Source organism: Callithrix jacchus, chromosome 3 (assembly GCF_049354715.1).
Source record: "Callithrix jacchus isolate 240 chromosome 3, calJac240_pri, whole genome shotgun sequence".
NCBI classification, from domain to species: Eukaryota; Metazoa; Chordata; class Mammalia; order Primates; family Cebidae; genus Callithrix; species Callithrix jacchus.
The window spans coordinates 94,989,440-95,014,943 of NC_133504.1; the positions used below are offsets into that span (position 1 = coordinate 94,989,440).

General features: G+C 39.2%; 1 protein-coding gene across 2 annotated transcripts in view; it reads left to right on the plus strand.

The window, feature by feature from the left end:
- The first annotated feature begins 423 nt into the window (after window positions 1-423).
- The window catches only part of SLC39A8 (solute carrier family 39 member 8), an 81,154-nt gene continuing 56,073 nt past the window's right edge, over window positions 424-25,504 (plus strand). Inside the window, exons 1-2 of one of the 2 annotated variants that reach the window (XM_035293234.3) lie at window positions 424-565; window positions 999-1,471. In XM_035293234.3, the coding sequence (XP_035149125.1) occupies window positions 1,253-1,471 (219 nt within the window). In that variant the 5' untranslated portion in view covers window positions 424-565; window positions 999-1,252. The remainder of the gene's footprint in view (window positions 566-998; window positions 1,472-25,504) is intronic. The other variant, XM_054253118.2, reaches the window with a different exon arrangement.

Here is a 25,504-nt window from a genome sequence, read left to right on the forward strand (position 1 = left end):
CCGGCTTGGGCAGTGCTGGCTCAGCTAGCCCAGGACCGCTACCGTTGGATTTCCTCTTTCTTCTCTGGTTTTAAGAAGTGAGACAAAAAAGCAATTCCTGTTAATCATGTAGACAATACAAGGGTGTCCAGGCTCCATTTCAGGAAGCTGGTTTCATGAAGGTCACAAAAAGGTGCATGCTTTCCCGAGACCAGAGAGGAGTTAGATACAGAGGTGGCATCAGGTAACCCTCAGGGGTGAGGGTGGGGAAGAAGGCACGGCTGATGCTGGGAATGAGCAGCGTAGGCGGAGGGAAGGCTGGCGGTCCTGCGCCCCGCCGTGGACGCGCGCGGGAGTGCAGACTGGGGAAATGGGTCACCACGTGCTACGGAGGCGGGGAAACATCCCTCCGCCCCTTATCTGTAAAGGGCGCCGAAGCTGACCGCGGAGTTTCACTGCGGAACTGTCAGAGATAAAGGCACTGTGGGGGCGGGAGAGAGAAAGAGAGAGATCCAGACACCGAGTCTCACGTTTGACACGCAGAGAGAAAGACGCAGAGACAAACAGAAACAAACTGATAGGAGAGGTGAGAGGCCAGCGAGTCCTTTCGATTAACTTGCCAAGCCCAGAGGAGAGATCCCGGGAGAGGGAGGGTCCCGTTCAGACGCGCAAACCCCAGGACTCCGGAAGAGCCCTTTAATGCAGCTACTTGGGGGACCGCACGTCTCACCTCTTCCAAGTTTGCGGCGGAGAGAATAAAGCAGAGACAGGAAGAGGAGGTGGAGTTCTACAGTTAGTGCGGTTTTAGTTTCTCCTAAGAAGTGGCGTGGTTTGGGTCTTTATATACGGTAGGAGCATATGTACGCAAATCCTGGGGCGTTTGCAAACCCGGCTCCCGGGCGGCTGACCCCATGCCCGGCCGGGCGTTTCAGGGCTACTGCCACGCAGCGTTTCTGGAGCCGGCCGGCCGGTGCCCTGGTGGCCTTTATCTCTGTCCCCCTTTGTCCTCTTTATCTCAGGCTCTGCAGGAGGCCAGGGGGGCCCACTCCGCCTATCGCTCCCCGCGGCTACGCTGCCACTTCAATGCCCCGCAGGTCGCGAGCTCCTGTTCTCTCGAAGGCGTCGGAGAACCAGGGGCGCCCCGCGCCACCTCTGACTCGGAGCAGCGCCGAGCACTGACGCTCGATCCCTTGGGCACGGTCGCCAGTGCGCCCGCGCGCGTCCCTCTGCGCGGCAGCCAGTCGCTGGCCCTCAAGGGGAAGCCCAGGCCAGGATGGCCCCGGGCCGGGCGGTGGCCGGGCTCCTGCTGCTGGCGGCCGCCGGCCTCGGAGGAGTGGCGGAGGAGCCGGGACTCTCCTTCAGCGAGGATGTGCTGAGCGTGTTCGGCGCGAATCGGAGCCTGTCGGCGGTGCAGCTACAGCACCTGCTGGAGCAGATGGGAGCCGCCTCCCGCGTGGGCGCCCCGGAGCCTGGCCAGCTGCACTTCAACCAGGTAAGGCCGCCAGGCCCGGGTGGCCCTCTGTACTGTGGGTGTCCTTAGACTTCACTTTGTATATGAGCCGTTTTTATTTGGAAAAAGTGCAGGAGAAAGAATCATCTTGTATTTCTCAAGTAGAGGGCGGTAACTCGTGACGCTTTTCACTAGACGAGGCTAAAGGGTTAAAAGGTGAGTGTTGTTCAGGGATTTGGCAGCTAGAAACCTCAGTTTTACGCCTGATGAACTGAGAGGTCAGACTCTGGAGGTTATAAGATTTTATAGAAAAGTTTATGAAGTAGTTGAAGGTGTGACGCTACCTTAAGAGATGCTTTTTAGATAGGAATGAGTTACTTAAATCTTCCCAGAAAGATAACAGCTCACACACTTCGTACAAGGTTAGCTGGGAAGATTATCACATGCTACCCTGGTTAACAGTTGCCTGGTGGGTAACCAGTGCCATCTGAAAAGGAGATGTAATGTAGTTCTGGCTCCTGTGTACATTACGTGAGGCATTCAGGGCTGAAACTGGGAGGCCTGGAGACCAAGATTCGAATTTGGTCATCCAGATGTTGGTAGACTAGGCTTACATTGTTAGTTCCTTGTCATATGTCAGGTCAAGTCTTTGATTCTATTATTTATCCAAAATGATTAAAAAATATTTTCAGTACATAAATAGGGTACTACTAGGCATTTGGAAATACTTTGGGTTTAAGAACGGCTTTGAACTTCCTAGAAGCAAGTAAAGATCATACCTGTTGGTAAACATAAAATCAAGTTATTGCTAATTATTTCTCTAATAAATATTCTATGATTGGGTAGTTCTTAAAATTGTGAGGAGACAAAGTGTACTTTCTGCATCCTTCCAAAACTGCTCTCTCTCTTTTAAAAACTTAGTTAACTCAGTGCTTTGATTTTTTTTCCTTCTACTCCTGTCCCATTGACAACTGATATTGGAGAGCAGGATACAGTATTTTCCATATTGTTTGTCATTTTTGGACAATGTTAGTTTGTTACAAGAAGTTTTAGGGGTCCAAAATGTTTGGGAAATGCTGCATACTATACTCTGCTCTTGGAAAATTCCTAATATGACTTTAGATTAGAGTTAAGGAAACTGTAATCAAATACATTCCACGTTAATAACCTTATAGGTAGATTGATATTCTTTTTGTTAGGAATAGTTTATCTCAATTAAAATATATGGTTCTTAAGAAAAAGTAGAGCTTTCTGATGCCATGGCATATCAGAGGTGGTCTCTCTTTGACCTAGAAGGGTTTTCTGGTCCTCTTATACATGTTCTTTAGTAAACTGTCTATAATTCCAGTTCTGGCCATGGTATTATATCTGGGGTAATGTCTACGAAATTATATATTTAAGAAAGTAAAGTGTTTGCTGGCTAGTTGCATTCTTTTCTTATCAAATAGGGGAAACTGCTGATCTGACTCCAGTATTTCCAGGTAAGTATGGTCTTGTGCTTGGAAAGAAGCTTAGAGGATTGACTTGAAGCTGCATATCTGTAGCCCACACATTGTTTTGACTTGCATGATCTCCTTATCTTGCAGAGTCTGGAGGTGTTGATGAATTTTAAAAGGGCTAAATACCTCCCACACCACCTTCGCAAAGATGTTAGAAAACATTCCTAAATTATTTAGGAAAATCAGTTAAGTGTATCAGTAATATGATTCTCTGTTTATTCGCAGGTAGGATGTCTCAATAGGTAAAATTATATGTATCTCGACACCTTATTTCTTATTCTTATGTTTGCATATTTAACTGCCCTATTATGAACTCTGCAGGCATCAAAAAGGGACAGGAAGAAGCCTATAATTACCTAGGAAATAAAAGGAAGATTTACCACTTAATCAGCATAATAAACATCTTTCTGATGTTCTCTCCCTTTCTTTTAATTTTTTAATTTTTTATTATTTTGAGAGTTTTACTCTTGTTGCCCAAGCTGGAGTGCAATGGGGCAATCTCGGCTCACCGCAAACTCTGCCTCCTGTGTTCAAGTGATTGATTCTCTTGTCTCAGCCTCCAGAGTAGCTGGGATTACAGAGGTACACCACCACATCTGGCTAATTTTGTATTTTTAGTAGAGACAGGGTTTCTCCATGTTGGTCAGGCTGGTCTTGAACTCCCGACCTCAGGTGATCCACCCGCCTTGGCCTCCCAAAGTGCTGGGATTACAGATGTGAGCCACTGCACCCAGCCTGATGTTCTAAAAAGTCTGAATGAAAACAATAATCATTGGTTAAATAATGACAAATGAAATGCTAATCCAAAAGAATCTATTGATTTGCTGGTAATTGATGGACTTGAGCATTATGTATGCTCCACTGTGAAACCATCCAATCTGGAGTAAAATATTAGGGTCATTAATGTTTATACACTGTAAGGAATACAACTTCAGTTTCCTCACAGGCTAGATAGAATAAACAGTGCATATGTCTATTGTGAGACACTTGGTTTTTGACTTTTAAAAAGGCTAAGAGACTAAAATTTGTTTACAGGGTCCAGGAATTTATTGAATCTTCTACAAGACCTAGTTTTTAAATAACACTGGTCTTTTGGTTGAGGACTGTGATATTTATTAGGTCAGCTTTTCTCAGGTAATAGACTAATGAACTCTGGAGATTTGTTAGGTAATTTTGGAAGGTTTTCTAAATATTTTTCTTCTGCATCCTTAAGTACTGTTAAATTAACTTGTTGCTTTGGGATATCGAAGAGACCTGAGTTCAAATTGTAGACAGTAGACCAATTGAGCCAATGGCTTTACATCTTATAGGGACTGACAGTACAAAGTTAGGTAGAAGTAGTGACCCAAACAACGAAGAGGAGGGAGCCCTTTTAGCCAAATGGGTCTCTGGAGCCCTCATTTCTGGATAAAGGCCTGATCTATTGAGGGGAGTTCCTAGAATACACAGGGAAGCCCCACATATCTGGATTTCCCTGGTTATTAATGTAGGACATTTAATAATGGCCTCAGTGCTGACTTTGTTTGTTCAGAAGTTCCTTTCTCATTCTGCAAATATTTCTTTTCCTCATTTCCTGTTTTCAAACACTGTATTTTTAAGTTCTTATGTGTAGATAGTGATTAAACAGCCTGTTAAAAAGGAAGATCCTATTTTCTAAATTATCACACTGAGCTGCTAGAAATACCTCCATTCAGAGTCTCCCAAGGAGGGTCATTGAGGGTGCTGGAATGTGGGAGTGGGTATGGCAGGTTGAAGCAGGGAGGGCCTTTATTTCATGCTGTCCCTCAACCTCACACTTCTGCTTCTCTCTCCTACCTCTTTCTTCTTTTGATACATATTTTTTGATATATGTCTTGCGGCCTATCTCCTGCATTGCATGTAGTTTTTTCTTCTCACATTTCTACTCTTACCTGGCTGCCAGATTATGTTTTTAACCTTTTTCAATTCATATTCAGTCTTCCCAAAGCAACACTCTTTCTTTCAAAAAGCCTCCATGAACTGTCTCTTAGCTGGCAAACTAAATCTTGAGGCTGACATTTAAGGCCTTGATCTCCCTGTATCAACCTTCCTCTCCAGACCTAGCACCTACTAAACTAAACTACTCACTGTTCTATGGATTCCATATGCTTTTGCTCAACCATTTCTTAGCTCATTATCTTTCTTGGACCCTTCCTGCCTTTGACTGGAATGTTCTTCTCCTTGAATTGCCCTTTGAAAACCTACTTTCTTAAGCCCAGTTAAACTTCAAAATAACCTTTCTGGGGTATCACAGCCAGCAATGATTTACTGATTTCTCTATTTTTCTGGATTCCTGAAATATTTTTTACTGTCCTGATGTCACCTAACTATTCATGTGTTCAACAGACATTTTGAATGATTGCTGCACTCTAAGTAGAGTGGTTATTTTAAAATACAAATCTGATCATATCACTCATCCTGTTAAAACAATTCAGTGCCTTTTAGATAAACTTCAAACACTTATAGTGGCTTTAATGTCCTTTTATGATTTGATCCCTGTATGTTTCTTAAGCCTTATCCTTTGCCACAGTTCCAATTTTAATGGACTATTTATAATGTCTGGTTCTCTAGAAACACTTGATTATACTCTGGTATCAGTTTAGACATTAATTCTTCTGAGAAGCCTTTCTTGATCTTCTCAAGAGTATAGTAGAAGTCCCTTCAATGCAATCCTATATTTCTTGGTGCCTCTGCAATTATGACATATTATATATTGCAATTATATTATACCATGTAAATTATTTTATATGTATTACAGTTTTCTGCTTATGTGGCTATAACCCCTGATGCCTCCCTCTACCCTCCAAAAGATTTCTAACAAGTTGAAGGGCATGGTCTGACTCCTTTCTAGGGAGTAGTATAGTACCTGGTTTATAATATGTATCTGTTAGAATTTTTTTGAATAAATAGGTGAAAATTATTTAAGATGAGTATGATAATTTGAGCTCTCACATGACTTTACAGTCTACTGGAAGAGATATGACATATGCACACATAATTATAATGCATAATACAGTGATATGTCTGATTAAGGAACTAGCCCGTTTATGCCTGAGGTTGCGGTTTTTTGAATTTTTGCAATCAGACCTTGGCAATGATCTTGAGCAGTGGGATATAAATAACTCCCGCATTCTTAGTGTTCCAACAAAGGAACACTAGGAATAAATTGTTTAAAAACTAAAGTAAGATAAGACTTGTGTTTTCAGAAAATTAATCTACCTGGAAGTGTGGAATGTATTGGAGTGGGTCAAAGGGGGGTTTCTAAGGTGCCATCTGCAGTGGATTGCGTGAGATCACTTAAGTGAGATTGGTAAAGACCACTTAAATCTGGAGAAAATCAGAAAGTAATACAAAGCCTCTGCTTCCAGAGCCTTCCAGAAGAGGAGGCATGGCTGAAGAGTATGCAAAAGGCCCCAAAGATAAGCCTTTTCTATTTCCACCTTCTGCCTGTAATGGTTATTTATTTAAGTATTGATAGATTTCTTCCTTCATTATCTTCTGGCCCTGTGATGAAAGAGAGAGAAAGAGTAACTCTGGGCTTATATCAATGGATGGTCTTTCTGGGATGTCACAGCCAGCAATGATTTACTGATTTCTGGTGGTATGTAGCCAGGATAGTGGTATGTAGCAAACAGGAGTGTATGTATGTGTGTGGATACTGCAAACGTGTTGTTTGCATTGCCTGTTGTCATCTACTGCACTTTTTCCTGGGGTGGGGGTAATGATGGGTTAGATGAGGGCGTTTCTGGGAAGCACTGACTGTGAACAGAAGAGATAAAGAACACTTGTTCTTTCTTTTCTTTTTATGTGCTGGGAAGTGGTGGGGGTAAACCTTCTAGGAATGCCTTCTAACCTGCTTGTTCAGGTGAGAAACTGGAAGGGCAGGACAGAGGATGAGGTTACCTGGGTCTCTTGTCAAGAGTCCTCCAAGACAATGGCCCCATTCTGATCTATTAGATCACTCTCACATAAGTTGATTGTGTACATTTCAAGGCTTTGGGGAAGTGAGGGACATTCATAATTCATTTGACTGTGATGTCAAGGGCTTGGTTTTCCTTGATGCCAGGTGTGATTTGGATCCATTAGGAAAATGGATCCATTTCATTTCTTTCATATCTAACTTCCAAAATCACATCTTTACCCACTATCCTGGGAGTCACATGAACCCTTTTATATGTAATATAATAATTATAACTAGAATTTATTTATCTTTTACTATTTGGCATGACTCTCTTAGCCAATTTATTTGTATTATCACATTTCATACTCACACCAATCCTATGATAAAGTTCCCATTATTATCTTCATGTTATGCATAAGAAAAATGTGGCACAGAGAGGTTAAGTAACTGGACCAACGTCATGAACTTAGTGGGAGAACCTGAGGCACTTTTACAAACTGTGCTATAGTGCATATTTTGAATTACAATCTAGAAAACCATACTTTCTCTAACTAGAGCAACAGTGACCTCAGATTTTGAACCACGGACAGAAGTTACTAGTCATCCACTGCTTATCTGGCTACATTGCTAATGACTAATGTGACATTAGTCACATAAGGAAGTGGTACTAGAGCTGCAGAGGGTACAATGATGATGACTTGTCTTGCTCCTCAGAAACCTTATACTTAAGAAAAAAAGATGGAAACTTGTGAAAAGTTAATATGCAAGGCAAAGCTGCAGTAACCACCAAAGCAGATGTTGTAAAACATATTACAAGGCCATATATGATTGTCACCTGGATGCTAGAAAGGGTTTGCTAGTAGTTTAGAAAGGTGAGGGATTTTTATTGCTGGGGGGGGTGTTGAAAAAGTTACAAGTAAGTCAATTCTGCTTATCTGGTTTGGTTTTTTAAAAAAATTATTGATGGAACTCTTGCTTGTTCCAAATGTGATGAATTTTTATGTGAATTACATGAATTCTTTTTTAGATCATGAATTTTTCTTTTATTCTTTCATATATAATGAATTTTTTTAAGGGACTATATTTTGAGCAACAATATTACTTTCTCCTAGGAATAGACTTCAGATGTGTCTAGTGTGAAACTTTTCCATCCATTTCTCATTTTTATGCTAAAATTTTTCTGCCAATGAATCCACTGTCTCTTCTGGCAGTTTAGAATGGAAATCTTCCCTTACGATGCCTCTGAAGCAATTGCATTCTGAACTGCAGAACACTGGAGAACGTGGTTTGTGTGTAGGTGTTGGGGAATGAGTTGAAGCAAGCAGGGAATAGCAGGTGAACTGAGTACTTCAACAGAATCACTGACTCTTAACTATATAGGTAAGACAGTGCTGCTAGGAGGCAGTTTGAGCTTTCTCACACAGTTAATCAGCTGAACTCTCCTTAATTGGGATAGATCGTTGTTTCTCTCTAGGGATGTTTTCTAGGGACGTTCTCTCATCTGGTTGGGAGAGTTGCAGCTGTTATGCTTTCCACGGTTTATTTTTATCTTGGGAGATACTGAGGGGTTAGTGACTTAGTTTTCTGCTTCCTAATCATAAAATCCCATTACTTTTCAACCATACTGTTATTTAAAAGTGTTTTCTTTAAGTTTAATATACTTTTGATTCTTTTTAAGAGAAAAATGAATTTCTTTTGGTGGTAGTGGGGGTTGGGGGAGAAAAATAGGAATATAAATAGAAATGGAAAATAAGGCCTGAAGTTGAAAAGGATTAATGTTCCTCAGGAAAAGAAAAGCAACCCCTAATGAAGGCAGTTTAATGTGGTTGGTGATGGGTTTGTAAGTTACTTGTATTCCAACTGGTGTTTGCTCAAGTGATGTACACATTACGAAGTGCAAAGAGCTAGTATTAGGGTCATTTAGAATGCAATTTATTTTAGGAAAAGAATGTTACTAAATTCTAGATTATCTAAAAAACTATGTAGTTTTCAGAATTCTCCCATTTTCAACCCTATATAATAGTACATTCCTGTTTGTAGTTGAAACTAATTAATTTATTCTCAAACTATTTCCAGTTGTCTGTTTCATTAGACAAATGGGTTAGTCTTGAGAGTTATTTTATAAAGAAATGAAACTTTCACTGAATTACCTTTGTGTTGATAGGATTTGGGAGCATAGAAACCTTAAGAGTGGAGCCTTGTTTAATTTGGCTTCCGTCTCTTTCTAAAGATACTCTGTTGTTTTTCTTGGCCTGAAGTTTAAGGAGTATAAAAACAAAAATCTGTGAGTATAGATTAAAGGTGAACCTGAAATGTAGCATTATGCCTTCCAAGGCCAAATAAAACCCTTGACTTTTTTAAAAATAATGAATTGAATAGCTAGAGAAAAAAATCAAGTGAGTATTGATAATGCCTCTAAGTCTTTAGTTCTGTGAACCTAATTAAAAAATAATCCATAATTGTAGCCAATTTATTTGGTGAGCTCCTTAGACCTCTAACTACCTTAGAGAATACAACATAATGGTTTACAATTTGGCTTCTGGAGTCAGGCAAGCTTGGGCTGAAATTCTAATTCTCTTGCTTACCACCTGAAAAATCACAGGCAAGTAACTTAACCTCTTTTCGTAATCCTTAGTTTTCACATCTGTGAATTGAAAAAAAAAAGAACCTTATTAATAGGATTTTTTTTTGGACTAGAAAATGAGAACAATATTAACGTTTGCTGAATATTTAATATATTTTGGGCACTCATATATTTAGTATGTTACATATGCCAACTCAATAAAAATATGAGACTTTTTTCTTACCTATATTGCTTCCAATAATATAAAGACAATTTATGTAAAATACTTAGCATTGTGTCTGGCTCAAATCATGTGCTCAAAACATAGCTATTATCATCATAATACTATGTTACTTGATACAGCTACATTATCCTTAACAACATTGTCTTTCATTGAAGATCTGAACACCCAAGGGTCTGTCTACTTGAAGAAGAAAGCACAGCTATAAAAAGACAGCAAGAATTAATGAAATAAAAAGACCAGTGAGACATAAGTCCAGTGACTTTGATTTCAGTCTTGGTTTCCATGGTGACTCACCTTGAGGAAGGCTTTTGTGGTTTACCTCCACTTCCCTTTCACCAAACACTGGTAGTAATGTAAATCTTGGATGTAGAGACTAATAAAATAATTTGAGTACTTCAATATGCATTGAAATTATTACCTCCCATACAGAGGACTTCTGATGCTTTATTTAGGAGTAGGCTCTGTTTTATTATTATTGCCCCAAATTGGCATCACCACTGAAATGTGAATGTTTGGGGAACCATATTATACTTCCAGAAATGGATAGAATTGTGGTTTTAAATTGATATCTACTTCTAAATCTGTATGAATCTCTATATGGGTTTTGTAAGCCAAAGAATCCAGGACCCTCTGTGTTTAGCTAAACCATGTTGGATAGAAAGCAGGCAAGAGAATGAGAACCATTTTAGTCTAACTGGGAGAAGGGAAAGATGTAGCTCTTTAGGGCAAGGAAACAGCCCAAACTTCAGATGAAAAGTGAACAGTAAAATTAGTAGGCCAGTTCTGAATTTGGCAAAAGATCCTGCTTTATAGAAATATTTGTCATATGTTCTATAAAACACACTTATGTTAAGAGATCTATGCTATGATGGTACCAGGTAATCGAGTTTCAATATGAAATCATGATGATCTACAGTTTTCTTCAGGAGCAGAGTTCCCGGAACACAAGTCTATTGTTTGGTTACTTCACCTATACATATTAGCATGCACAGCTAGACACTGGCTCTGTCTCTAGTCTTGGGATGAACATGGTTTAAGTAAATGTTTTGGGCAGGGCCTGTACCGTGGCAGAGGAAACAGGTCCTGCCCCACTAAGCATATTTGCTAACAATTATGGAGGACTTCTGTATTCCAGGTATCCTGCTCAGTTCTTCCTTATACACCATTCTGTTAATCATCCTGATCCAATGGGGTAAATACTCTTGTTATTCCCTTGAGCAAACTCAACCTTATGTAGGTTAAATACCTCACTTTAAATCAGTAGAAATTTGGACTCATAGTGGCAGAGAAAAGATTCCATTCTAGGGTGAGTGGATCCTATAACCAATGCATTTTCCACTGTGCATCTCATGCTGAAGCATATCATCCCACAGAGGGACTTATTTTCCAAAAAGCCAAGTGCCTCTTATGTCATCCAAGGGCCTAGATGTCAAGGTAGAATGGATGCCATTTTTTGAAGCCACTGGAAACCGTACAATTATGTATTTGAAGCAGGAAGATATTCTCTGCTGATGTTCCCCTCTTGTTTGAGTAAAAAAAGGAAAAAAAAAGTCTTTTCTTTCCCTTGTTAAAGTTGTACTTGGAATAATCAGGGCTGGCTCTAAAACTCATTATTACTTCCTCTGCAAACTAGTTTTCAACCTTGCAAAGTTATTTCATGACAGTTGACATTTGATACTCAAAATAATATTATGAGAAAATTAGGACATATCATTTCTCCCAGAAACTGAGATACGAATAAGTCATTTGGTAAAATTTAGACAAAGTGCCCAGATTTGTCGAGGAGACCAGACATTCCAGTTTTGAGTCCTCAGTTCTTTTTCCTTGGGCCAATTTTTATCTGATGTGGTATTAGCAAAGCCACTGTGCTCTGACTCCCGTGAATATTCCATGATCTTTGTGCATCGTTTTCTGTGTATAACTGGACCACAGAAAGGTACGAATGCATGTTCCATTTTCTCACCTCTCATTCAGTACTCAAACCATTGGCCCTGGCTTTTTCCTGTCCCCACCACTTGCTTGAAATTATTCTATACCAAGTCATGTGGAACCTCCTTACTGTGAGCTATAGTGGGTGCTTCTCAGGCCTCACCACTCCATAATTTTGTTGGTGTTGATTACCTCCTACTTGAAACACATCCTTTCCTTGTTTGCAGCTGTTTGTGCCATGTTTTTCATACTTCTCTTGTTGCTGCTTTTCAGTTTCCTCTGCTCATTCTTTGAATATTAGTGCTCCTCAGGTTTCCATCTCAAGCCTCTTTTCTTTTGATTTCACACACCCTTTCTGTATATCTTCAATGACTCATATGTCTATGGTTATCTATCTGTAGATGCTTTCTATGTGACTTGGCTCCCTTCAGATTTCTTTCTTGAGATTCAGCCTTGCACATCCAACCGACGATGATGTCTAACTCCTTTCTTTTCCCCAATTCAGCAGGTCTAAACCTGTCTCAGACAAAATCCATCAACTGCATCTCTAACTCCATCTCTTTCTCCATCAAAGCCTTTTGATATTCCTGTTTTGCCCATCTTAGTGATAGGTATCAGCATCTACTCACTGAACTAAACTGAGAAACTGGATATTAATATTGACTCCTCCCTTTTTCTTTCCCCTTCCTATATTAAATGCACATAAATCTTGTCATAATAACTTCTAAATATCTTTTAGTTAATCTTTTGAAGCTCCCAAATCCTCTTTTGTGTAATGGAGAAAATTGTACCTACCTTATGGGATTGTAGTGGAGATGAAATCAGATAATATATCTGGTCACTCTGTCCTGTGCCTGGCAGGCTGTAAGTATTTAATACACATCCACTCTGTTACTGCTGTTGCCCTCTGCATCCAGTCCTGCCTCATGTCTCTCTTTCTTCTGCATTTCTGCCAGACTTGATTTTTTTTTAAATTATACTTTAAGTTGTGGGATACATGTGAAGAATGTGCAGGTTTGTTACATAGGGGCCATGGTGGTTTGCTGCACCCATCAACCCATCATCTACATTAGGTATTTCTCCTAATGCTACCCCTCCCCTAACCCCCACCCCATGACAGGCCCTGGTGTGTGATGTTCCCCTCCCTGTGTCCATGTGTTCTCATTGTTCAGCTCCCACTATGAGGGGTGTTAGGTGGTGTTCAGTTTTCTGTTCCTGTGTTAGTTTGCTGAGAATTATGGTTTCTAGCTTCTTCCATATCTCTGCAGAGGACATGAACTCATCCTATTTAATAGCTGCATAATATTCCATGGTGTATATGTGCCACATTTTCTTTATCTAGTCTATCGTTGATGGGCATTTGGGTTGGTTCTAAGTCTTTGCTATTGTGTTGGTGCAGTAAACATACATTTGCATGTGTCTTTATAGTAGAATGATTTATAATCCTTTGGGTATATACCCAGTAATGGGATTGCTGGGTCAAATGGTATTTCTGGTTCTAGATCCTTGAGAAATTACCACACTGTCTTCCACAAGGGTTAAACTGATTTATACCCCCACCAACAGTGTAAAAGTGTTCCTATTTCTCCACATCCTCTCCAGCATCTGTTGTTTGCTTTTTACTAATCGCCATTCTGACTGGTGTGAGATAGTATCTCATTGTGGTTTTGATTTGCATTTTTCTGATGACCAGTGATGATGAGCTTTTTTTCATGTTTGTTGGCTACATAAATGTCTTTTGAGAAGTGTCAGTTCATGTCCTTTGCCCACTTTTTGATGGGGTTGTTTATTTCTTGTGAATTTTTTCAAGTTCCTTGTAGATTCTGGATATTAGCATTTTGTCAATAGATTGCAACAATTCTCTCCCATTCTGTAGGTTGCCTGTTCACTCTGATGATCGTTTCTTTTGCTGTGCAGAAGCTCTTTAGTTTAATTAAATTCTATTTGTCAATTTTGGCTTTTGTTGCAAATGCTTTTGAATGCTTTTGGTGTTTTAGTCATGAAGTCTTTGCCTATGCCTACATCCTGAAAGTTTTGACTGGGTTTTCTTCTAGATCTTTTATGGTTTTAGGTCTTACATTTAAGTCTTTAATCTTGAGTTAATTTTTGTATAAGGTGTAAGAAAGGGGTCCAGTTTCAGTTTTCTGCATAGGGCTAGCCAGTTTTCCCAACAACATTTATTAAATAGGGAATCCTTTCCCTATTGTTGGCTTTGGTCAGGTTTGTCGAAGATCAGATGGTTGTAGATGTGTGGTGTTATTTCTGAGGCCTCTGTTCTGTTCTTTTGGTCTATATATATGTTTTGGTACCAATACCATGGTGTTTTGTTTATTGTAGACTTGTAGTATAGTTCAAAGTCGGTAGTGTGATGCCTCCAGCTTTGTTCTTTTTGCTTAGGATTGTCTTGGCTATAAGGGCTCTTTTTTTTTGGTTCTATATGAAATTAAGAGTAGTTTTTTCTATCTGTGAAGAAAGTCAATGGTAGCTTGAGGGGATATCATTGAATCCATAAATTACTTTGGAAAATATGGCCATTTGCACGACATTGATTATTCCTCTCCATAAGCATGGAATATTTTTCTATTTCTGTTTCTTTGTGTCCTCTCTTAGTTTCTTCAGCAGTTTGTAGTGCTCCTTGAAGAGGTCCTTTACACCCCTTGCAAGTATATTCCTAGGTATTTTATTCTCTTTGTAGCAATTGTGAATGAGAGTTCACTCATGATTTGGCTCTCTGTGTATTATTGGTGTATAGGAATGCTTGTGATTTTTGCACATTGATTTTGTATCCTGAGACTTTGCTGAAACTGCTTGTCAGCTTAAGGAGATTTTGGGCTGAGATGATGTGGTTTTCTAAATATACTGACACGTTGATCACCACCTGTGGGGGTCTGGCCTGCAAATTCTGACTCTGTGATGGATGAATAGAATACTCTCACACACCGATACCAGTGAATGAGTGGGATAAGGAGGTTGTCAGCTGCTGTCAGAGGGCAATTGCTGCTACTGGACCCCTATCACTGTTCTTCCCCACATTTATTCAGTATAGATTTAATTACAGAGGTTCTAAGTCAACATGTTTATGGACAATTAACATGGTTAAAAGAGTTGTTTTGTGAATGATAAAAGCTTTGGTTATGGGGTCCAGAGTAAACACCATTAACAGGTAATCCCCCTTTATCCCCCCTGAAAGGACCATCTGACACAAAGTTTATATGAGTAAACAAGTAGTTAGAGTAGAAACAAAGGAATGTGGGGTAAACAGACTTAACTGGGGAAGCTTCTGTTATCCCTAATCTTCACCCTATGACCTAATGCTCTAAGGTCAGAACTGGCTGCCTTCAGCCTGTTCCATTATACAAGTTGATGAAAACCTTTCAGACTTCTGAAAGGTTTGAAACTATAATCTTATAACTTTCCCTAATATTTCCCTTAATATTTTGTCAACCACGCTGAGTGAATCTCAACAATATACAATCACGTAATTTGTAAGCAGAGACAATTTGATTTCCTCTCTTCCTATTTGAATTACGCTTTATTTCTTTCTCTTGCCTGATTGCCCAGAACTTCCAATACAGTATTGAATAGGAATGGTGAGAGAGGGCATCCTTGTCTTGTGCCGGTTTTCAAAGAAATGCTTCCATCTTTTTCCCATTCAGTATGATATTGGCTGTGGGTTTGTCATAAATAGCTCTTATTATTTTGAGATACATTCCATCAATATCTAGTTTATTGAGAGTTTTTAGCATGAAAGGGGTTGAATTTTATCAAAGGGTTTTTCTGCGTCTATTGAGGTAATCATGGTTTTTGTCTTTGGTTCTCTTTACATAATGGATTACATTTATTGATTTGTGTGTGTTGAACTAGCCTTGCATCCCAGGGATGAAGCTGGCTTGATATGCTGCAGGATTCAGTTTGCCAGTATTTTATTGAGGATTTTTGCATCGATGTTTATCAGGGATATTAGCTTGAAATTTTCTTTCTTTATTTGTCTCTGCCAGGTTTTAGTATCAGGATGATGCTGGCCTCATAAAATGAGTTAGGGAGGAGTCCCTCTTTTTCTATTGTTTGGAATAGTTTCAGAAGGAATGGTACCAGTTCCTGTTGTACCTCTGATAGAATTGGGCTGTGAGTCTGTCTGGTCCAGAGCTTTTTTGGTTAGTAGGCTATTAGTTACTGCCTCAATTTCAGAACTTGTTATTGGTCTAGTCAGGGATTCACCTTATTCTTTGTTTAGTCTTGGGAGAGTGTATGTGTCCAGGAATTTATTCATTTCTTCTAAATTTTCTATTTATTTGTGTAGAGGTGTTTATAGTATTCTCTGGTGGTAGTTGATATTTCTTTTGGATCAGTGGTGATATCCCCTTAAACTTTTTTTATTATGGCTATTTGATTCTTTTCTCCTTTCCTCTTTATTGGTCTGGCTAGTGGTCTATTTTGTTAATCTTTTCAAAAAATCAGCTCCTGGATTCATTGATTTTTTGAAGGGTCTTTTGTGTCTCTATCTCCTTTAGTTCTGCTCTGATCTTAGTTAATTCTTGTCTTCTTTTGAATTTGTAGGCCCTTGCTTCTCTAGTTCTTTTAATTGTGATGTTAGGGTGTCAATTTTAGATCTTTCCTGCTTTCTCCTGTGAGCATTCAGTGCTATAAATTTTTCTCTAAACACTGCTTTAGCTGTGTCTTAGAGATTCTGGTATGTTGTGTCTTTGTTCTCATTGGTTGCAAAAAACTTATTTGTTTCTGCCTTAATTTTACTATTTATTTGGTAGTCATTCAGGAGCAGGTTGTTCAGTTTCCATGTAGTTGTGTGGTTTTGAGTGAGTTTCTTAATCCCAATTTCTAATATGATTGTACTGTAGTCTGAGAGACTGTTAGTTATGATTTCCGTTTTTTTTTGTATTTGCTGAGGAGTGTGTTACTTCTAATAATGGGGTCAGTTTTAGAATAAGTGTGATGTGGTGCTGAGAAGAATCTATATTCTGTTGATTTGGGGTGGAGAGTTCTGTAGATGTCTATTAGGTCTGCTTGGTCCACAGCTGAGGTCACAGACTTGAATCCTTTTTTTTTTGTTTGTTTGTTTTGTAGATGGAATCTCTCTCTTTCGCCTAGGCTGGAGTACAGTGGCATGATCCTGGCTCACTGCAACCTCCTCCTCCCAGGTTCAAGCAATTCTCCTGTCTCAGCCTCCTGAGTAGCTGGGACTAGAGTTGCCCACCAGTACATCCAACTAATTTTTGTATTTTTAGTAGAGATGAGGTTTCACCATATTGGTCAGACTCATCTTGAACTCCTGACCTCAGGTAATCTGCCTGCCTCAGCCTTCCAAAGTGCTGGGATTACAGGTGTGAGCCACTGCATCTAGGCAACTTGAATCTTTAATATGCAAATCTGTGCATGTCACCATCCTCACATGACTTCCCATTACTGTTAAAATAAACTCTAAACTCTACCTGGTATTTATGGCACGGAAGCATCTGCCCCCACACTCATATTTCTCCAGCCCTATTTCTACTTTTTCCTTTACATTTCACCTTCAGTGCTGCTTTTTCCAGTCCCATTACTTCCGAGTGGGTTAATTCCTCTGTCTCTCCAAATTCATGGAGTCTATCTCCACAATTACCAGGCCATGCTGCAATTATATATGTTTCAATATGGATCCTGCAATAGTCTGTATGGTCCATGAGGCAAAGGACTGGACTGACCTGGAAAGCCTATTCTATGCCCATACCTCGGGTAGTCTGACATTTAGGTGATATTCAAGAAATATTTGTTGAATGAATGAAATGCTTGATAAATAACTTCAACCTTTTTAACTGATATATTTTTAATGATTTATTTTAAACCAACATAACTTTCTAAATTAATATTCCTTTCTCTCCTCGGCATCCTCTTAAAGGACACATGAACTCTCTATTCTGCTAGCTTAATGGCAGCAGATGCATCAACCTAGATGCCTCATTTAATTTAATGTGAACCAGCAATTCCCTTTCTTGTTGCAGATCATACATTTTTATTTTCAATTAACAGAGAGACAAGACCTGAGAAACACCCATTGTATTTAGCAATAAGAAGCTTCCTCCTTAGCAATAAGAAAGGAAGTGGTGGGGATAGAAGCCAGACCACAATGGGTTGAGGAATGAATGAGAGGTGAGGAAATGGAATAGGCGTTCATACATATTCATGGTCCAGTTAGACACATAAAAAACATAAAAGTAATAATACATTAAAATTTAACCCATGGGTCATAAATAGAAATAAAGTTGTTTTTTTTTTTTTGAGACGGAGTTTTGCTCTTGTTACCCAGGCTGGAGTACAATGGCGCAATCTCAGCTCACCGCAACCTTCGCCTCCTGGGTTCAGGCAATTCTCCTGCCTCAGCCTCCTGAGTAGCTAGGATTACAGGCATGCGCCACCATGCCCAGCTAATTTTTTGTATTTTTAGTAAAGACGGGGTTTCACCATGTTGACCAGGATGGTCTCGATCTCTTGACCTCGTGATCCACCTGCCTCAGCCTCCCAAAGTGCTGGGATTACAGGCTTGAAATAAAGTTTTTATTACTTTTAGTTTATGAACTTTCCAGGAATTTTTTTCTTCTCATTTAGCCTGGGATTTTCTCCACTAGGTAACATAGAAACACTGATGTCAGGATTAGCTTATTTGTAGCATCAGGGCCACACAGAGCTGTTTCTAGGAAGGTTTCATAGAATGAGAAGAAAAACTTATGGCTGGAATATTTGCCTCCTCAGAGGTTCTGGTAGATGACTCCCAGGTTATTGATTTGTATTTCTCAGAATTATATTCAAACACCATGTGTTAGTTTGTAATCTCCTTTCATTCACTTCCCTTCCTTAATCTTCAAAATTAGCAATTGTTTATAAATTGAATGTCTTACATGTCCAAAGACTTATTAGGGGTTGAGAAAGATATAAAAAGGAAGAACTTCATCTTCTGCAGATTTTTATGATCTTATTGAAGAAATATCCATTTCATGAGAATATAATAATACATGGAAGCACACATTAAGTACTAAATAGATAGATACCAGGAATGGCTCCGGTCTGGAGAAGGGGTGGGTATAGCAATATTAGGCAGAGAAGACAGATTCCAAATGGGCCTTGCAGGACAGATAGGAGTTGGTTGTTGGATGGTGGGTGTATTGCATTCTAGGCAGGGGTCATGGGAGATACAAAGTCACAGTGAAGGTTAAAATACAAGGTCAATTATAACTGTTTGGTTAGAATGGAGTGTTCATGTACCTATTTAGAGCATGCTTAAGGGGGAAAGGAACATTAGAGACAGGTAAGTGAGATTCTTAAGTGTTAGGACTTTAGACTCTTGGCAGAAATGTGTACATTTTTTTTGAGATAGCATCTCGCTCTGTCACCCAGGCTGGACTATAGTGGTATGATCATGACTCACTGCAACCTTGACCTTCTGGGCTCAAGTGATCCTCCTGCTCAGTCTCCTGAGTAGTTGGGACTACTGGTGTGCACCATCATGCTTGGCCAATTAAAAAAAAATTTTTTTGTCATCCAAGCTGGTTTTGAACTATTGGGCTCAAGTGATCATCCTGCCTTGGCATCCCAAAGTGCTAGGATTACGGGTGTAAGCCACTATGCCAGGCCAGAAATGTGTACTTTTGAAGGTTTTTTGTTTTGTTTTGTTTTGTTTTGTTATTTGGTGTGTGTGTGCAGGAGGGCAGTTTGGGCAGAAGAAGGACATACTGATGGGTAATGCAGCAGTAGAAATAATCTTGTGGAATTGTAGGATAACCAGGATGAGAAGGGTATTGGATATCATTAGATTAGAAGCATCTAGCTCCTCAGTGAAGTGGTATATAAGGTCTCTGTGTGTCATTCTTATGTGCTAGATCCTCAAACTTTTTGGTTTCAGGAACTCTTGTACTCTTAAAATTATTGATAATACCAAAGAGCCTTGGTATATATGATTTAAATCTATTAATACATACCATTATAGAAATTAATGTTAGGAAAACTTGAAAATATTTAATAAACATAATAATAAACTCATTCCATGCTAATATTTTAAAATGAAAAATAACTACATTTTCCATGACCAAAAAATTAGTAAGATGAATGGCATTGTTTTACATTTTTGTAAATTCCTTCAAAAGCTGGCTTAAAAGAAGACAATTTGAATCTCATATATGCTGCCCCATTCAGTCAGTTGTGACACACCTTCTGTAGCCTCTGGAAACTTCATTGTTTACACGTAAAAGAGCTATAGTAGAAAATGAAAATGCAGTCTTCATATTATTTTGAGAGAAATTTTGAGCTTACATATACTCTGGCAGGTTCTGGACAACCCCCAGACGTCCCTGGACCATGCTTGGAGAACCACCATGCTGAAGAAGTGTCACATAATTGGGGCTGTGATGGACACAGCCAGTCCTTGTATGTGTGGGTGACATGGCTTTGAAGGTTGCGCTCATTTCTTGTGGCATCTTCCCAGCCCTGAGTTGAAGAAGCAGCATGCCCTCCACACTTTATCCCTGGAAGGACTGAGTGGGAGACCCTTGACGTACAGCAAGGAAACAAAGGCTCTTGATCTTGGCAAAATGTGATGGTGTCCCTGGGTTCCCTGGCAGACGATGGAAAGTAGGCAATGTCCATGCTCCCTGAAGACATGTCAGGGGTGGGAAGCCAGGAGTCTAGACTCTGTGTCTGTGCTCTGACACCACATCATGCTTTTAGGGGTCTAAAAGAAGACCTTCTCTTTTCAAGAGAGAACCTTGAAAAGCTGAATGTGGAAGGTGGCAGGGCTGAGACACGTGTCTGTTACTATGACAGAGACAGGAAACCTTGTAAACCTCTTTTTAAAAGATTGTTGTAACTTTCAACATTTTTTCTTTTTCTTTAGTAAAATCTTTAAAGAATTCCAGCCTGCCTTGTGTTTAGGGGAACCTGGAAAAAGAGATTTTAAACAAACAAACCATGATTTAATTTTGTTTTTCTTAAAAGAAACTGAAATACAAGTACATTGTTAAAAACTTTGGCAGGTATAAAGAAGCAGAAAGGAAAAATAAAAAAACGACGCATAATTTTACCACCCGGAGATAAACACTGTTAACAGTTTGGAGCACAATCTTATTTTTATTTATAGCAGCATTCTCTATATACTGTTTCATAATAATCTTTTTATCTCTAGCAGTGTATTCTAAAACAAAGCATCTTTCTCCTTTAAATTACATATTCAGAAAAAGTGCCCTTCATCTCCTCTTCAAAAAGAGTTTTGAGAGTGAATATGTGTGTGTATGCATGTGAGTGTGTTTGTATATGAGTGTGTATGTGTATGTAAGAGTGTGTGTGTTGAGTGTGTGTGTTGTGGGTGGCATCAGTGCCAGAGTGGGTTTGGTAAGAAGTATAAGAAAATCTGGGAAAAAAATGGAAAAATTAATCTTGGGGAAACAGAGTTGGGGGTCACTTGACTAGCCACCTTAAACCTAGAGATTATTTTTATAGAGTGTTCTCGGCTCAAAACTTAGAAGCATAGTCTTTATCTTGAGAAAGTGATAACGAGTAACCTTTGAAGAGGATTTTAAAGAGGGAAAAACTTGAAGAGATGGTGGAGAGTGTGATTCAGCCTACACATGCACACACGTGCACACACACACACACTCACACACACATATATATATCTCTATGTATATGCATATATCAGGGAGATTTGGAAGTGAAACTTGAGTTTCTTGTAGTTGAGGTAGTTCCATTATTGCAGGAATAACAAATCTGGATGCAATTTCCTTAGTCACTCCTGCTTTGAATGTTCCTGCTATGAGTGTGGAACATTTAAGTCACCAATTCCATTGTTCAATGAGCCCTAAAAAAGATAAATTTATGGGCTATTCATTTGTTTCAAGGGTCAGAAGTGACCTCCCAACTGTTAAATTCAAACTACCATTTAAAATTTATGTATTTCAATTGCTCTCTTGGGATCTTTGGCCAGTTGCCATATTTGCAACACTTTTAGGTATCCCAATGATTATTTAATCAGAGAGAAACCTCTGGAATCCATATCCACTTTAGTATTTATTAAGACTATTACTAATATTACTATGTGTCTGGCATGCAGTAGTGCTCGGTAAATATGTGTTGAATGAATGAATGAGTAAATGAATGAACTTCTCACTTGTTTTCATAGCATTTTTGGAGCCAACTTAAAAAATGATTGACATTCAGAGCAGCAAACTAAATGAAATTATGAAAAAGCAAAAGAAATGAAGTGCAGGAAGTGAAGTATCTCAAATTCTCACACTGGTGAGAAAAGTTGGCTGATGTTTGAATTGTAGGATTTTTTTTTTGTTTGTATAAATATAAGGAGCACAAGGGCAGTTTCGTTACATGAATATATTGGGTAGTGGTGATATCTGGGCTTTTAGGCTAGCCATCACCTGAATAATGCATATTGTGCCCATTAAATAATTTCTTATTGTAGGGTTGTTTTGAAATCTGTCTCTGAGTGGGATTCTAAACATATCTAATAGTTAATTTAATTTTGTGATTCAGATCACGATTGGGGCAACAAAGTACATTCTCTGCCAGTGTCTCAATGATTCTTTCATTGAATCCTTCTCAGTGTTCAACCAAGACATAGCAGCCAGAGTATTGGCTTACAAGTCAAAAGGCATGAGAAGACATATATCTGAATTCTATCTTTAACATGGAAGTTGTTTAATCTTGTACCAAAGAAATTTACCTAAGACATAATTTCTTCATCCAAATTTAACCTAAAATCTATATGAGTGGTTGATTAAAGAGATGATATGTGCTAAGCATATATTATGGTTTACTATTACTGTAGTCCTTCTTTGCTTCTCAGAACTCTTATGATAAGTATTGTTTATAACATTTATTCACCAACTAATCGCATACTCATTTGCATTACTTATCTCTCCATTAATTTTATTGTGTATCATGTTTCATTTTCCCAAGAATTGGATGCATCAAAATAACAAACTTAGTACATAATCTCCTCCTCTAGGAAGCCTTCCCTGATCTCCTCCCTTTAATATCACGACATGTTGTGCTTATTTTTATTTACTTATCTGTTTCATATGTGTCTCCTTTCTATGCTGGATGATGAGATTGTTGACTATAGAAACAATGTCTTATTCTCAACACCTACCAGAATACCTGGTCCAGGGAAGATGTGAGCAACCTGTTCGGTTAATAAATGAATGAAAATGAATGAGAAGTGGAATGTGCTTCTACAGGAGCAGAACAGATAAAGATTTTAGGTGGATTCTTGTTAAACCTCTTACTTGTTGCATACCTTTAAAGAACAGGAGATTGCCATTTACTTGGAGTGGAGGAAGGATAGATTTCATGACTGCTGGATACAGGATGAATTCCAGAAAGTAGCTGTAGTTCTTACTGAATAATAATAATAGCTGTAGCAATCACTGGCAGGGGAGGGAAAGGTAGAGGCTGCTGAAAGGAAAGAAGTTAGAATTTTTCAGACTTGGATCCTAACCCCAGTTCTTCTGCTGGCTACCTTTGGGGCTTAGTAATCGTATTTAAAGTTGCTTGTCATTGAGTCTAAATGCATTACAATAATCGGTCTCTCCCTGCCTTTACCTCCCAGAGAGAATACTACTACACCTAGCCCTGTCCTTACTGGGAATGTGAGCTCTTCAGCCTCCCATGGAATCCCAGCCTATTGCAAAACAAAATCTGAAACCGTTTCTGGGATGGCACTTGAATGGGATGATATTTCATTTCTGGTGTGGTGTGAAGGCTTTGGTATAATGGAACAGGATCAGATGGTCTTATTATATTGTATTACTTAATGGGTGCCTCTTGACAAGACAACCGAGTAGAGAAAACAGCCTGTGTGTTCAGAACAGGAAGAAGTGGAGAAGCTTTAAAAAGTAGAAAGGCTTATCTTTTTATTTTCCTATAGGTTATGACATAGCATTCATATACTAGCTTTTAAAGGTGACTTTAAAATAATTACTTTAAGTATCCATCAGTACTCTTTTATTTTTAAGAGTAAAAAAAAAATAATTAGCTTAAGCCAAAAGGGAAATCATTGGCCCACATAACTTAAGACTCAGGGTGCATATCCACTTTAGGTGCAGCTGTATGCAGGGTCTTAGTGATTGTATTGAAAATCTGTTTTTCTCCAATTCTAAGTTAACTTTCTTTCACATGGCGACATAAATGGCTTAAGATGTCTCCAGACTCACAGCAGGACTGGTGAAGAAAGAGTTTTTCAGTAGCACAGTTGAGTACAGGACCCAGACTGGTCCTATGCTTACCAAAATCAGATGGAAGGGAGTTCCCATGGCAGTAAGGAGCTCTGTTAGCAGATGATGGGCTAGAAACCCAAGGGTTACATGTCTTTCATCATTCCAGGAAGGCAAAAACCACAGACATCCACCAAATTTGACTAGCCTGGATTGCTTCTTATGTTTTAGGTCTGATTCACTTGGACTTATACTCTAGCTCCTTTTCTTGCTTTTGCACAAATTGTGTATGTATTCCCAAGGCTTTGTTCTTTTTTCTATATGCTGATCCTCCTGATCAGCTCCTCTACTCCCACTAAGCTATGATCTCTTTGTAGAAGAAGCCACATCTTTATCTCTAATCTCTACCATTCTCAGAGAAAGCTCACCAATCATTTCCATTTGGGGTCCCAGGAGCATTGCTACTTAAAATGTCCAAACCAAAGTTGCCACCATCCTGCCAAATGGGCTTTTCTTCCTAGGTTCCTTAATCAAAGTGTTGCTGAACTTTGTTCCTTAGTTTAGTTTAAACTGGGTTCTTATCACATGACCAGAAGAAATTAGGGCACGTAGACACATGGAAGGGTAAGGGGAATGGAATTTACTGGGTGAAAAGGAAAAGAAAAAAAAAAGCTCAGCAAAGCGAGAGGGTTTCCTGCTAACAGGCCCCCATCTCACAGATTGATTCCAGGCCACACACACAGGAACTGAAGAGGACAGGCTCCTCCCCCTTGTCCACATGGGAACTTCCCATGGTTCCACCCTGTTCTCCCAGTGTGCAGGCAGGCTGAGATTCTCCCAGGACCCTCCTTTTTATCTGCCTCCTGCATGTATCACCAGCAGTGGCAGCATCCTCTTTCGACTCTCCCAGCATTCTATCGTCAACGTTGTTTTTGACTATTTCCTCTGCATGTAATTTCTCCCTCAAATGAACTCTCATAGTTTTTTATTATTATATTTTTCATGAATTTATCATTTTGTCTCTGGTTTTATAGATCTTGATGTATCTGATTTATTTCTGCCACAGATATTTGAGTTTGCTGATGGAAGGCACTTTGACTTATTTATTTTCGTACTATTTCCTTCCTGGTTGTCATCCTCCAGCTTTTTCTACCTTCTACTTCTCCCATCAATATTATACCTAGACTTTTATGGTTTGATAAATATTTATAGAATAAAGGAAAGAGTTAATGCTATGTGTAGTATAACTACATGGCTATTACACTTGATATCATTAAAAAACCAGAGCCTAACAGCCAGTTTAAGTGTAAAAACAGATTTTATTCAGGAAACATTGCAATAGGGGTAGGTTAGTCAGAGTTTTACAGAGAAACAAAAACAGCAGGATACAGATATAGATATAGATATAGATATAGATTAGAGAGAGATTATGAGGAATTGGCTCATATCACTGTCATGTGATAGTGACTGTGGAGGCTGAGAAATCCCAGGATCTGCTGTTTGCAGGCTGCAGACTGGGAAAACCTATGTGTAACTTACCCAGAGTCTGAAAGTCTGAGAACCAGAGGAGCCAGTGGTGTAAACTCTAGAGGGAGGATTGGAGAAAATGAAATAAAATGTCCCAGTTCAAGCAGTGAGGAATGAAAAAAGGGACGAATTTCTTCCTCTGCCTTTTGTTCTGTTCAGGCCTTCAGTGGGTTGAACTCATGCTGGGA